A 15,652-nucleotide genomic window follows, 5' to 3' on the forward strand; every position below is an offset into this window, starting at 1 on the left:
ATGACATTGATCTAGAAAAGACAGCACAGGCTTGATTCACACTGTGAATGCTGCTTTTGCTCTGAGCCAGTCAGCGGGGAAGTGACACTGTTGTAGCAGCAGCAGGATGTGTGGGTGGTTTCTCAGCGTTGATAATGTGGCAATCTTAGTTTCATGCCACATGATTTTATTACATTTCCTCTACCCAAAGGCTGCCATCAAATTAGAGGCGGCCCTAATTACTCCTGCTGTGTCATGTTCAAGCCTATCACTGCAAGAAATACTGTATCTGCTGTTATTTGTATCCTATCTGTATGGTATTCAAATCTCGTATTTAATCCCATTGAAATGTTTTCTCAATGAGCTTGTTAGTCTTTGATTAATGAGGGCACATTTTTTAGCAACATTAGACACAACATCTGTGTGAGGTGGTTGTCTTGCAGTGGTTGATTGCTCAGTGTATAAGGTCATAACAGCGTCTGTACAACATGCTACATTGTTATAATGTCTTGCTATAAAATTTGCTGGTTCACAGCCTCTGTTGATGTTGCTTACTTACTGTCCTCCCTATAGACTTTGCATAAGAAGTGGAGGCAACTCTTAGTTTCAAAAGTGAAGCCAGTGTCCAAGTGCCTTTACCTAAGCTCTCGTAAAAAGGTCAGCGATGGACGACTACCCTGGATACAAATTGACTGCAAATGTCCCTACTTCTCACTTCATTTATTTGCTCAGTAAACATTTTCCTAATGAGCTTATGTTCTCAATCGCTACTTCTACGTCTTCTTCAATATAGCATGTTCATTTAGTGGACTACAATCCTCTTTACAGTAAAATGCTAAAGCTTTAGGGTGTGGCTGCCTGCAAGTTGCTACCAAGGTGACTTGACAAATGTCCTGTCCTTTTTTATTGGTTATTTTTTAAAGCCTTTGTTTCTTTTGCTAAATTTAGTACCTCAACTGATATTGCAGATGCTACTTGCGAACAAAGCTAGTTAGCTCTAGCCCTTAGCTGATACTTACAATAAGCGTTCCAAAAACCAAGATGGCGATGGCCAAAATGGCAAAATTTGAGGCCCTTAAAATAGTGATCCACATATCAGTGAATTACATCACGCTGGCTATGCCCACTTGTTATATACAGTGTATGGTCCTCCCAGAACATACTTTCTTTTCATTAATGTCTGATAGTAGTGAATAGTCTGGGGTTACTTCACATGCCTGCTCTGTTCGTTTATGGCTGTGTTCCCTATGGGTTTGTTGAAAATGAATGTGCTCTCTCAACAATGCACACGCTAAAGGTCATATAGTGGACCTTGTGTGCTTCTCTGGGATTTCACTTCCCCAGCTACATGGCATGGATTCAACAGTAGTGCAAATGGCTGTCCTTTTCTATGCAAGGAATCCTGCCTTGTTACATCAACTTCAATCTTGTCACACTGTCACATACAGGAACCTTTGGAGAAATAGTATACTGTATCTAGTAGGCTGGTTGGAGATTGAGCACATTTATGTTCACATTAACTTATCAACCAATGATTTTAGTTCTATGTAAAACATGCTCCTAATCTTGCCCCATTCACGTCAGGCAGTGGGTCCCTCTGCCATTCTGCTCCATGCAAATACATGAGAATAGCACAAAATGAAGACTCTAGTGGCCAACAAGAAAAATTCAGCAGGAAAACCTCCTTAACTGTCCATGCATTAGCCATTAAAGATCATTTCAAAAGCACAAGGTATTTCCAGAGCTTTTTCTGACCTACAGCAGCTACATCATATGCCTTCTCAACTTAATGTTATCACCACCACTCCCTCCTTTCCCCTTTAACTCTTTCTGCTTTCTCCCATATTGATGGACAGTTTGTAACCGAGCATGTCACAAATAGAACGACTATCGCATGCCTAATTGACTCAATGCCAACTCCTCTGATTGTATCATGGAGGACTAAAGAACACCAGAAAGATATCCAATCTCCCAAATCTGGCCAAAATCCTCAAGAGAGTTGGACCAGTGAGTTTATATGTCCAACAACAACTTATAGGAAGAGTTTCAGACTGGGTTGAAGGCAAGAGCAGTAAAGAGACAGTTCTTACCAAGACTACCAATGAATTCCTTTTTGCTGTTGACTCAATATACTTATCTTGTAAGTGTTTCTTTACAGTCCAACATAGTTCTTCAGTTGAACCAGTTAGAAAAACTACTTTTTGTCATTGTAAGAGATCAAAACATATAGTATTGTAACTTATAATATTGGATTGTCATGGTACAAATCTCAACTAGACAAGTTTTATCTATTAGCAATTTTAGTTCACCCTTGTTGCCTTTTCCCGTGGTGTCCCCCAGGGCTCAGTTCTTAGACCATTATTGTTGGTTTTTTTCCTTCTTCCCTTGGACACATAATTCCTCTACGTGGCTTCATGGTTTTCACTGCTTTACAGACCTTTACATACACACAAAGCCCTTGGACCCTTTATAGCCATCCAAACTGATTGACTACACTAATGACATTAATGCTTGACCTGCAATCACCTTAAACTTGATCCAGCTAAATCTGATAAATCTAAATCTTTTGCCTTGGCTAGGTGCCTCCAAACTTATCCAATCTCTTCATCACTACACATCTACACTGCTTACTCAGTATTCTGATGCGCATTAAGATGTTGATCTTCTGTGTCGATTGAAATCCTGCATTGTGGCTTCCCTTTATAGAGATATGGAAGTGATTTTTGTGTGGGAGATAGGGTACACAAGCACCTTCTCCTCTCACTTTATTAGAGCAGTGTGAGCCGCAGAGACAGGTGCACCTTGACCTTGTCAGTTTGACGTCCTGTGCTGTCAGGGCTGTCATGGTGCTTGTCAAATGCTCGTCAAAATAAAGCAGCGCAGACAGACAGTTAGATACTGTGTGAGCGTTCAGTCATGGCTGTGTGTGAATCCTTTGATGACGGTGGAGGTACTGTGACTAACTGGAGATTTGATATCAGAGACTGGATATGGAAGTTGTCATGTCTATTTCAGTGTGCATATGCATGTGTGTTTGCTTCTCTTTGCCTGGAGGGGCATCACATGGATTTCTATAACAAACACTTAAAGGGGAGAATAAGAGCCCCTAAACAGATTCATAGCTGTGGAATTTTAACCATTTATATGGTTGATATGGCCAACATGTTAGCAGACATTGGAGACTTAGTGATTGAAAGAGTCAGTAGGTTTACTATAAATCACATCACTGTAGTCAGTAGACTGTCATTTAATCTGCCTCCAGGTTAGCTTTCCCCAACATGGATGTGCATCTGTTTCTAAGTTTCCTGAGAGTATACCAATGGAAGTTATTCCCACACTGTCTATCATGGGACCAAGCTTTGCTTCTTTCCATTAATAAGTCTGATAGATCCCTGGTCCAAGACCAATGGTTTGATCTATTTTTTACGTGCTTGTTTATGACTGAAAGGAAGAAACTGAAGAAATAATCCAAGGCCAACTCAGTTACCTGAATTTCAGGTGCAAGATGAAGTCACTATGGTGGAGTTCACTTGTCTGTGTAGGCTAAATGTTTATTACCCCGGTGAAATGTCAGGAAGGTATAAAGATGTAAAAATCGATATCACCCAAGTCTTGAGTGAACCGTACGATACGACCTTAAAGCAAGCTAAACAATAAAATGAAGTGAAGACACCACATTTCCATGCCATGTGATCCATCACTTTTATAAAACAATATCAGCTAGTGGAGCTATAATTTCTAATGTGTTTAAGATGATGAAGTACGATGCCTATAAATGTGATAGAAGACAGGTGTAATATGTTTTTTAAAGGTGCTACTGAGAACGCAGAGCTGTTACTAATGAGGTAGAAGACCTTAAAATTCACTGATATGGATACAGGACTTCAAGCTACCAGACTCGTCTGGTACTTTGATGTGAAAGGAGCGTCTTGTCCACATTTAAGTGGTCGGACTTCTGAAGTCCAACTGTCTGATTTCATATCTTTAAAATTAGCCTGCGGCAAATTAATTCTCTGGCAAAAAGAAAAAATAACAGTCGGCTCTGGGAGAGAGATAAGAGCCTCAAATCCAGTTTAACCAGGAAACTGTTATATGTTCTGCTTCTCTGCTCTCTGAGGACCTTTTGCTCTCGGTGCCACCAGAGCTGTTGAGCACAGTCACTGCTGCTTGTTGTGAATGTTTCAGACTGCGAGGAGCTGCAGAGTTGATTCAGAGTGGCTGTCTTCATCTCAGCAGGCTTTCTTCCCATCAGAGAAAATGTGTGTCTGTGTGCGCGCGTGCACTGTAAACTGAGAGTGGGAGTACACTGTCATAGCGCAACTGTATGATGCATGACTGCAAATTATGTGGAAGCTCTTGCTTTTTGCTTTTTCCTCACAGATCATTCAGAGCAGTCAGCCAGCGATGACTCATGGAAATAACAGAGGTGGAATAACGATATTAAGTGAACTCATATGAAAACATCAGACTCTGAGGATATAAGTCATTACCTAAAGTTTGTTTTAGAATATCAATAAAATGTAGGAGGCAACTTTTTAAAGTGTCATACTTTCACTTTTTGTATGGAGGTTCAGTTTTCCATCCCATGGGCTATGAGACAGAATGATTTTAATGAATAAGTCATAGCAGGTGAAACAGCATCTGACCTAATCAAACTCTATCTTGCTTTCAATAAAACCACCTTTAACAAGAAACATTCGCAAAAGCAGCAATCGCTGGACCCGACAGCTAGAGTTTGTTGATAAGGACCAATATTTCCAGACCTCTGGTGTAGCCAGCGGGTATCCAGATAACTGAGAAATTGATAAATCTTCACTCATATTCAGATATGTGTTTATAGAAATTAATAAAAAGCTAATTCGACATCAAATGATTGCACTGTGACCAATGCATTCAGCCTCTTTTTCTCTCTACTTGGATTATTGTCCTTCATACAACCAAAGCCCAATGAAACATAATTGGTCAGTGCTACTTGGACTACAACAACAACAATTTGCCACGCACTCTACAAATTATTACTATTTTTTTAAGATTGTTTTTATTATAATAATAATAATACATTTTATTTGTATGGCGCCTTAAAATTTACTCAAAGACACTTGATAAAACATGATAAAAAAACAACAAAGAGAGTGAAATCAGCAGTGTAAAGCAATCAAAGCACAGAAATAACAGTTAAATATGTATGTATATAAAAGAAAACAATAATATGACGATGGATCACAGATTAAAAGCTGATTTAAATCGGAGGGTTTTGAGTGCAGCTTTGAAAGAGGGGAGTGAGGGAGAGTGTCTGAGGTGTTGGGGGAGAGAGTTCCAGAGAGAGGGGGCAGCAATAGAGAAGGCTCTGTCCCCCCAAGTACTGTGCTTGGGAGGGGCGAGGAGGTTGGCGTCGGCGGATCTGCGGTTGCAGGTGGAAGTGTATTGGTGAAGGAGGTCATTGAGGTGGGAGGGGGCTAGGTTGTGGAGGGCCTTGTAGGTGATGAGAAGGATTTTGAACTGGATTCTTTGTTGAATGGGGAGCCAGTGGAGGTTTTGAAGGACGGGGGTGACGGCAGCTGATTTTTGGATATATTGTAGTTTGTAGAGGATTTTGGTGGATGTTCCATATAGAATGCATTTTTGTTTGTTTTAGTTTTTTAGAAAGGACATTGGATAAAGTTGTAAATTCAGAAAAGAGAGTGGGGATGACATGCAGCAAAGGGCCGAGGACTGAGCTTCTGTGAGGTGCATGCTTTAGCTACTGAGCTAAACCGGTGCCCCAGCCTACAGATTCTAAACACATGTGCAGACATCTATTGTTAAACATTATAACAGCAGCAGCTGAATTACATAGTTAACCTGACAATATCTAACATTTCCATTGGTAAATGGAAATATAAAAATAGTAAAATAAATTGACCTTGTGCTCATGAACCCAAATCATATTTTAATCTTGCAGTTGCTTTCCTCTCATTTCATATTAGACTTAAAAACATATGGGGCCATTAGAAGTACCTTGCTAAAGGCAACATAGTGCATCAGCAGTTTGGTAATGAGCTGAATTAGTATAGCCAGTGGCCTTAATTGCCATATGCTCTGTTTTTGCTTCCACGCTGGCACACAGCTCAGGCTAATCTTATTGCGTGGCTCCATATGCAGTGCACTTAGAGGTGGGGGGAACCAATCTGCACATGCATTTAAATTACACATACATACTGTACACCATATGTTCTTACATGGAGAAATGGGCACATTTTACAAACCAAACTGTCCTGTGTCACTTGGAACATCTGGATTTTTGTGATCCTTATATGCAAAACTCTGCAATGAATCATAACTACTTTCTTTATCTTCAAAGACAGCAAGTCCTTTAGTTCTGTATTTTGTCCTCAGCCCCCCCGGAGACTACATATTGTTTTGTTGAACATTAAAAGATACAAAAATATGATTTTTGGTCTTTTTTAACATAGATTATGTAAAAGCAGATTGTAAGATTTGATCAAATTGCATTGACAATGAGATAATAAGAAAATCTGCAGACATGCACACATCTGTGTATATAAATTGAATGTATAGGGAACCACAGATGTGTTCCCCTGACGATGCCAGAGGCTGTTTGTGATATAGAATACTGGATCACACCCTCCATCCAGAAGTGACATATGATAAATTGGATTGATGGATGTGCTTCTACACTGCCTAGAGGCTAGAATACAGGTCTACTCTTCTCTTTTATCTTCTCTCCTTGATAAGACTACACCTACATTTATTTATAATGAAATGTTTTACAACCTGCGTAATGAGTTAAGATGGTTGTCGGGAACTATCTGGTATCAATCATTGAAAGACGAGAATACCTGCTTGTCTTTCAATGAGGCCTCTATAGATATATTTCATGGCCAAAACTTTAAATCCCAATTCCTAACTTCTGTTGGATTATTGTGCTGATCTAACATAATCTGATCCTTGTCTCATTTATTGCACTGGAACTACAACTACATCATAGTGAAACTGGCAATCCGGTATTAAAGTGAGGAATGTGGAGTTTTCATTCAAAAACGATTGATGGAAATTTCAGGTCTTTTAACAATCAAGGTAATATTCCAAAAATCAATAGAGATACCCTCCTAAACTTTATCCTGAACATCCTAACAAGTAGTATAAAACCAGATTGTGTGTGCTTGATTGCACTGAGCTTGTTTAACCTCATAAATTGGAGGAGAAATGAGCAGCTCTTCGGCTTCCACGGTAAAGACCCCAAAATGTTTCAGAGTCTGAAAAACATTTGCATAAGCTTAACTGAACTCAGCTCGTCTGCCTGAGCAGTCAGCTGAGGAGTCAAGGCCGTGTCAACAGGAGGGAAAAGTCGACCTTCCTCATCAGCTGACTGTGAGACTAAAGCTGATGCAACCAAACGGTGCATTTCCACTTCATTTTCTCCTCCACACCAGGAATTCAGGCTTCCCCAGAGAGAGAGCGAAGAGAGCTGCAAACACAAAGGACAGCTGCATGTTACCTAATTCTGAGCATGGATACAAAAACAGCTACAAATGTTATTTGCGAAGATCGTCTGAAGAAAAGGCAAACTTAAACCAGCGTTAACTGGTTTTTCAGTCACTTGGGGGTAACACGACAAGCTGAAAACACATTGACGAATACAAACTCATTTGTGACAACCTTAATTAACATTTTAAACAAAGTTGCTTGAGGCTTGTGAAATAGCTTTGTAGCATTCTTATCACTTTCCATTCTTCTGTTATATGTGCAGGATTTATATCATGTGCATTATGTGCAATGTTTGTTTTTTTTTGTCCATGATTAGTATGTGCTGCATGTCGTATCGTATCGTATCGTATCGTGTCTATCGTACCGTATTGGGCCGTACCTTACCATGTCGTGTCTTATCATATGGTATCATATTGTGCCGTGCCATGCCGTGCCGTGCCGTATCGTATCGTATCGTGTCTTATCGTACAGTGGCGTGTCGCACCGTACCGTATCGAGTCATGTCGTATCATATCGTATTGTATCGCATTGTATCGTTGCTGCTGTATACTCTTTACTGCTTGCATCAGTTGCCAGGATTGTATTTTCTACTTTGCGTTTGTATTGCATAAACGTCCTTATAAATGTAAATGTTGTAGTAATATTAACCCAGAAACAGTCACCATTTAGCAAGACTCCTCCTCCTCCTCCTCCTCCTCCTCCTCCTCCTCCTCCTCCTCCTGCACACTCTACCAAGGCGCCCTCCTCATCTTAACCAAACTGAGTATTACTAATTGTGAGAGCGAGTCCGACACAGACAACGTCCCGCTGTGTTTCACACGTATGAAAGGCAAGTTGGGAAAATTTCAGGACCTGAATGTCTGAAGATTGCCTGATAATTGGAAGGAGTTCATGTGTGAAAGGGGCTCTAGCTGATGTAGGAAATATATTAGCCAGTTGCACAGGCACTGCAGCCAGCTGTGAAGGAATAGTGCATGTATAAACTTAACCTTGATATATCTTGTTAGTTAATGAACTTTAGAAGGACTTTGATGTATTAGACAGAGCCAGTTGGACATTAACATTTCCCAAAATGTTGACTTTTTCTCTTATGCATTATTGAATTGGGCTTAATTAAGCCATAAGTCCATGTTTTGTTCATACCAAGATATTTGTTGGGAGGAACACAGAGAAAGACGGGGAGATTGATGAGATGATGAAACAGTGATGAGATTTTGGACTTTATAGAAAAATAAATGAAGCAGAGCAACACAGTGAAGCTTCCTCCTGCCATTTATCCTGGTGTGTGGGCGGCTGCTTCCCTGACAGCTGAGACAGAGGGTGTGCTACTGTATACGTGTGTGTGTACATCTCACATTCTGGGATGCATAATACAGATCTCCAGCCTGCTGAATCAGCCGCCCTGAACCTCCCATCACAATTACAGCCAGCATGTGGCAACGCTCCGACACTGGCGTCTGCAAAATGTCAGTGTGCTGCACACACCCCATCAGTCGGCAGGTCTGTCCCCTGCTAACAGGCCACTGTGTGGGAGTGCTCTCAGACATGGATGATGCTGACTCCCTGAACCCCCCTCGGGACACCAGCAGGAGTCTGTGCAGAAGTACAAAGGCATAACCTGCATCTAAAAGAAACTAAACAATACTACAACATTTTTGTAGCATATTTGGAATGTAATACTCGTGCGTTTTGGGGGTTTTCATTTGGAAAATAAATTAGCAGTGTTTGTTTGAGTATAACAAAACAAGTGTAAATCAGAAGCCCAGTTCTTCCTTTCTCCTCTTTGGCTTTGTTTTGCTGTCCACCAACTTTTTGGGAAAATCTGACACTTTAGCTGATGAATGCATCACTTGAACCACCAGCTAGTCATTAACTTCCTCAGTCTGACATTCTGTGCGATCAAGCAGTGTATAGTGACTAAGGTCAATGAGAGGTATGAGATCGAACCATGAAGAAAACACTTCAGCTGTCGGGCCTAAAACCAAACTATAATCTGGAAAAGGTACGGAACGGCAGATTTGGGTGATTATTCTTTGCAGGTTTGTCAATTTGTTGTCATATCACATACTGTTTTTTCGCGACTTTAAAACCACTTGTAGTCTAAAAAGGTTCTACCGGTAAAATAGTATTCAAAGCTTTACTGTGAAAATACTTTTGGATGGGTGGTGACATAAAATCCTTCTGATATTCAGTTAAAACTTATTTGTATGATGTGTATATAAAACAGTATAGAAGAGCTAGGGTGTAGATCGTAGAATAAATGATGGTTGGATTCAATGTAGCTGCTTCAGTTTGAGGGTCCTGGTGTTGTTAATGAGTCATTGTAAATGTAGGTAGCAATAGCTGTGATTTTTTACCAAACAAGACAAATGATCTGCTGTAAAAGGTTGAGGATGTCAGTACATAAAATAAAAAAAACTTACAGACAGAATGATTATTTGAAAGTGTCTGTCCAACTTTATAGCAATAGTTTTTTTTAACCCAATCATCCACTTTCAGATGAACTGGAACACAAACTGTGAGCCAGTTTTAATCACCACAATATCAGTGGTCTCCATTAATGCTGCAAATCCTGCAGCTGTGAATCCTGCAGATGTTGGCCAGATTCCAAGATCGGGTGGAAAGTCTTCCAAGAACATATGTGTGCAATATTAAGGTGTCCAAATACTCTGTTTTGGTGTGCACGTTTTGTGCACTGTCGTCGATGATTCAGCATAGAGCAAAAACATGGGAGAATGTTGAGGGGAGTGGGTGGTGTGCTCCTGCTTGCAGATGTGGTCATTAGCCAGTAAAAAGCAACAGCAGTTAGCTGTCTGCACGTGTGTGTGTGTGTGTGTGTGTGTGTGTGTGTGTGTGTGTGTGTCCTGTATGTGAGAGTGCAAATCATTTAACCATATTGAAAGACTGAGTTGTCATAATTATTTGTCTGTAGACGATTTATTCCAAGTGGATGTTACTCGTGTTGACTTAAACATTTGCTTCCCTGTGATAGGAGATGTTTTTGTGCTAGGTCATTTGTTGGTGGCTTTGGGTTGTGTAGAAGGTCAAGAGAAGTTTTTAATTGCTGTTTTCGAATTGAATAGTTGCCAATACACTTTCTAATGAGGAGAGCTTGAGAAAGTTTCAGTCAGATTGTTTGGAAAGAATGCATTGGTTTTCACCGCTGTGGAAGGGAAATGGGAAAGTACTATAAGACAAAATTATACACTTTTTCTCAAAGTGGTTCGTTAAAAAACAAACTAAATGGCTTTTACTTTATCAAGGATGTGCTTTTGGGTTTTACTGCATTAGGTTTCACACTTCACCTGTGTCTTGTATTCACCAGTAAAGCAGCCAGAAATTAAACATAAAGTGTGACAATCCTAACTCTGACAACAAGTTAGGGTCAAATGTATTTACATACGTTTTAAGTGTGATGTGTGTTTCTTAATGACTTGCTTCAAAAAGCTGAAACTATCTCCTGACTTTCTGTGTTCTTTTTTTTCCTGTCCAGACCAATGACGTTGGAAACACCTGGAACTGGCTCTACTTCATCCCTCTCATCATCATCGGCTCCTTCTTCATGCTCAACCTGGTGCTTGGTGTCCTATCAGGGTAAGTCGTCTCAAAACATTGGTACACAAATGTCCAGGGGCCTATACCACGAAGCGAGTTCAACATACATCGGGTATTTTATCCTGATCTGGCTTCACTTAACCTGACAAAGGAGATCGCACTAGGCGATGAGCGCGTTCACATATAAGGGGCGGAGTCTGCAGCGTATGAGCAATCACACATAGGGACAAATCTGCCATCAGCTGATTGGCATATTTTATAAACTCTGAGCAAACTACAATATGAGAAAGATATAAGGATGTTAATTCAGACTAAAATCCACTCAGCTGCAGCTGCTGGATGCAGGAAGGACAACTGGGAGAAACTGCTCCATCATTAGAGCACACTGACTATAATGAAACTCGTATTTTATATTAAATTAATATGTTGCACAGATGTATTTTTGAGATGTTTATGAAAGATTAAGACTTATTCTCTCAGCTCCAGCTGCATCAAGAGGACTGCAAATAAAAATAAATAAACCACAATTTAAAGCAGAGAGAATGTTCTCTTTTATATCTTATGAATACAAGTACGAAGCTTTAGTGCTGTAATCAGTTTCTGTTGTAGATGTAGGCCTATATCAGTAAAGCACGATGAATATCAGATCAAAAATCAGATGGTTAAGAGAAAGTGTTTTACCGCTCTCTCTCTCTCTCTCTCTCTCCTCCCTCTGACCATCTGCTCTCAGAGCTCCTGAATCAAGAGACCTGATTGGTCAGTAGGTGTTGTTTAGTTCAGGTTGATCTCTTATCTCCAATATTACCTGCTCCGGAGCAGGTTAGGTGTTCGACATAAGTTACCATGGTGATCTACCCCGGTAAAAAGTGATCCACCTTCGTAGTACTGAAATCCTGTTGTAAACTCCGAAGTTACCTCGATAAACACAAATCCAAATGCTTTGTAGTACACCCCCCAGGTCTGCTCAAAGCTCAGCTCATATTACATTTAAAATGGTGTTTATTTATCATGTAAAAAAAATCCAAATAGGGCACTCCTAGAAATTGTTCAGTATTAAAATGTGCAACAACTTGACTTAAAATCAGGGTTCAAATTGGACTTTAAAAACACAATTTGCATTTCAAACAGTCTGAAGTTCAAAATGTTATTTTTTACTTTTTAGATGGTTTTTAAGAAGCCTCTTATTTTAATTTGCTTCCAAATGTTCTCTTAATGCATAATTAACAAAACACGATCTGAGCTCTGTTGTTACATGACAACCTCTTTCTGTAAGATTTCAGTAAACACAACAATCTCTGGGGTAATGGGATCAAAGAACGACTTCTTTTAAAAATGTTGCTTTCTTCTGTGGAAAATCTGCAAAAATGGAGAGCAACACGCAAAATATTTTGTGATTGGGTTATATGCAGTATTGATTAGGAGCACAGAACTGCATCTTGTGCCTGACGCTGAGGGGACACAGAAGGCGGACGCACCGCAAAGCGCCCCAAAGCGCTGCCCGCTCCCTTTCGTCGCCCATGTTAACCAATTGGTCTGTTCGCAGAGAGAGCACCACGCGAATATGGCAAGAAAACACACTGATAACGGGATAAAATGAATAAACAAACACGTTCTTATGGCCACAGACCTTACTACACAACACTGGTAACAAACACTGTCTATACTGAGGCCATTCATACAGCTACATGGGCTGTCGGTGTAACACTTGTTTAAAATCTTGTTGTTGTCTTCTTGTTTTTGTCTTGCTGATGTATTCAGCTCCCACATCTATGTTATTTATGGGTTGTTTTACCCCATAATGGCTGTTAGAATTAGTTTACAGGCAGATGCAAATATACTTAAATAGAAATGAGCATGAAACGCAAAATCTTTCAAAAGCATGCCCCCGGACTCCCCTAGATGTGGCAGGTTTTATCTATCCACGCAATGTTCTCACCTTTTTTACCCCTTACCTGTTTGCATCCCCAAATACTAGTTTAGAGCTTCAACACAGTATCTTACCTGTCTGTTATCTAAGGTGGGGTAGAGGGTTATATAATACCTGAGACAAAATACTAAATTGAATCAATCGACAGATTCACATCCTCCTCATCCTCCTCCTTTTTACTTCCTGTCTCTGATCATGTGTCCCTGTCATCCTCCCGGGTCATGAAAAGGCCTCTCGCCGTGGCTTTAATCATCCTGGTTCTCTGTGCTCCTCATTGTGTCTGTGGTTGTACAGAGCTTCTTTTCACCTGCTGTGACTCACAGCCCATTGTCCCACTAAAACCTGGATGAAAGCAAGCATTTGTGTGGTCATTAGTCTTGAGTTCAGAGGAAACCCTCAGCTGGAGGGGGATTCCCTGTGTCATTCTTATTATTCTCCATGTTCAAACTGAGAGAGAAGGAGTGTACTTTTAGTGTTTGTAATGTTTAACTAATATATATTTTGTCACTTTTAACAATCTCATCTTTCTGCTTGTCATAAAAACACTAAGGTTAGGCATATTTAAAGGGATAATTTTGTTTTTTTTTTGGGCTTGCATGAGGTCAGCAAGGTCCCTTTAAGGAGAAGCCGACCGGAGTTCCTACATGGAAGCTAAGCTAAGCACTGCTGCAGATGGGGTCACAAGTACCACATACTTTTGCCACTTAAGAGTTCTACATATTAACAGAACATCTTAGTTAAAGTGTAAGGTATATTTTAGTGTTTTGTCACCGCTTCACATTGACGTCAGCCAGCCCTTTCCCTCAGCACTATGTCTTGCTCTGCATGACAGCCCTGTATACCTACAGTATCGCAGCAGTTGTATGGGTCAGCAGTTTGTAGCACACTCACACCGAGTTATTGTCGTAGCATTACGTAAAGCTGTTTTAGGGAATCCTTGAGCATTTAGGCATAATTAAAGCACTGTTTTAATGGCGGAAAATATTTGAAGATGACATATCTGCCGATGCCAATATGTCATTTTCAAGCTGTAATCTGCAGATATTGATAACGTGTTGATAACATCGTGCAAACCTACTTACTATTGACAAGTACCTCAAACAACCCCACCCCAAAAAAACACTATAACAGGCAGATCTGGTCGACATCAGAATTTTCTTTTACTCTTAAAAATTGAGATCAGCTGAGATTGTCTGAACAGTTAAATAACTATTTTCTACCATTACTCTTTGGTCACATTCATGCGGAGAGAAGGGGTGTTATTACAACATTTGTGAGACAGGTACTCTAGTAGATTAAACTCTACAATACACGTACAGTGGCTGTCCCTTTTAAAATATATTTTTATATTCAGGCCTTAAAACACCTTGTGTGATAAGCAGCTTCATCGTATGTCACACTGTGTGAGAAAAAAAATCATTGTTGCAATGCATCACAGTTTTGAAGCGTGTCAGATTGTGATGAATGCCTTATGATTCACAGGTCTACAGTGTTGATAGAAACTTGCGTCATCTGGAGTTTTTAAATGCAGCAAAACCAAACAAGTCCTGGCCCGTGGTCCTAAATCAACAGAGCTCACTGCCTAGGATTGAAGAGGCCGAACTTCCTTTCACAATTGTCCACTTTCATTAGGGACGGCCTGAATTTGCACACTGTGATGTGTCCATTTTTTGATTTAGTTAAGCTAACTGCCTGCTGGCTGTAGTTTGTAGTTGTTGCATACAGATATGGCAGTTGTATCATTATATTCATCTAACTCTTGCAGAAAAAAATGTCTATTTATTTAGCAAGTGTTCGATAGTCATTACATTTCTATTGTAATCTCATACTTTGTGCAGCTAGAAGTCCTACAGCGGATGATGACGGGCAGACATAAAAATGCAGTGTGGTCTATCATGCCACATATATCACATAGATTTTCTTCAGCATCAGCACATTTGGATTTTTAAAAGCTTCCAAAATATCTGCTAACTCAGCTCCAACTTTGCCAGCAGCCTTTTTCCTCTTTCATGCCCCTCAGCAGCTGTTAATAATCTTTCACACTTGAACCTATTGTACGAGCAGGTTAGCTCCTCGCACACTCAGAGAAAAAAATAATGTAGGTTCGAGTCAAAGTTACCCAATATGATCCATCCATTCATTCTTTCTCTCTGTGTGTGTTACGACAGAGAATTTGCCAAAGAGAGGGAGCGTGTGGAGAAAAGGCAGGAGTTCCTGAAGCTTCGGAGGCAGCAGCAGATCGAGAGAGAGCTCACCGGCTACTTGGAGTGGATCTGCAAAGCAGGTCAGACTCATCTCTGAAACAGCATGAGAGCTGCTATGAATGTGTTTGTTGTGTTAGAAAAACATGACAAATTGATAGAAAGTCCCTCTCTCCTCCCTCCATCTCTCTCTCTCTCCCGCTGCAGAGGAGGTGTTGCTGGAGGAAGAAGATGAGATTGCAGAAGAGAAGTCCCCGATGGATGGTGCGTGGTACAAGAGGAAACAAAACCTTCCAGGTGAAAACAGGGCTGAGTATCTTTGGCCTGCTTTACCATAGGCCATCACCACAGGGGGTCGATGGTTAAGCAGGCACAAAGAGGTGCAGTTCATCATTTTCATCCTGTGATTGATTTTTCACAGCATCAACTTGTTCTGCATAAGTCATCCCTCATGAATGTGATCGGGTTCTCTTTTACCCTGAGGATGGAGCTTTACATGAAA

The 15,652-nt window shown here is 40.4% G+C and overlaps 1 protein-coding gene across 1 annotated transcript in view; it reads left to right on the top strand.

The window, feature by feature from the left end:
• Positions 1-15,652, top strand: part of LOC138605062 (voltage-dependent N-type calcium channel subunit alpha-1B-like) — a 124,855-nt gene that overhangs the window by 19,015 nt on the left and 90,188 nt on the right. The window contains exons 4-6 of the mRNA XM_069677140.1: positions 10,961-11,061; positions 15,118-15,233; positions 15,358-15,447. Of these exons, the coding sequence (XP_069533241.1) occupies positions 10,961-11,061; positions 15,118-15,233; positions 15,358-15,447 (307 nt within the window). The remainder of the gene's footprint in view (positions 1-10,960; positions 11,062-15,117; positions 15,234-15,357; positions 15,448-15,652) is intronic.

Source organism: Semicossyphus pulcher, unplaced genomic scaffold (genome assembly GCF_022749685.1).
Source record: "Semicossyphus pulcher isolate SPU_LCO1_2020_fin unplaced genomic scaffold, fSemPul1.0.p SCAF_28, whole genome shotgun sequence".
NCBI classification, from domain to species: Eukaryota; Metazoa; Chordata; class Actinopteri; order Labriformes; family Labridae; genus Semicossyphus; species Semicossyphus pulcher.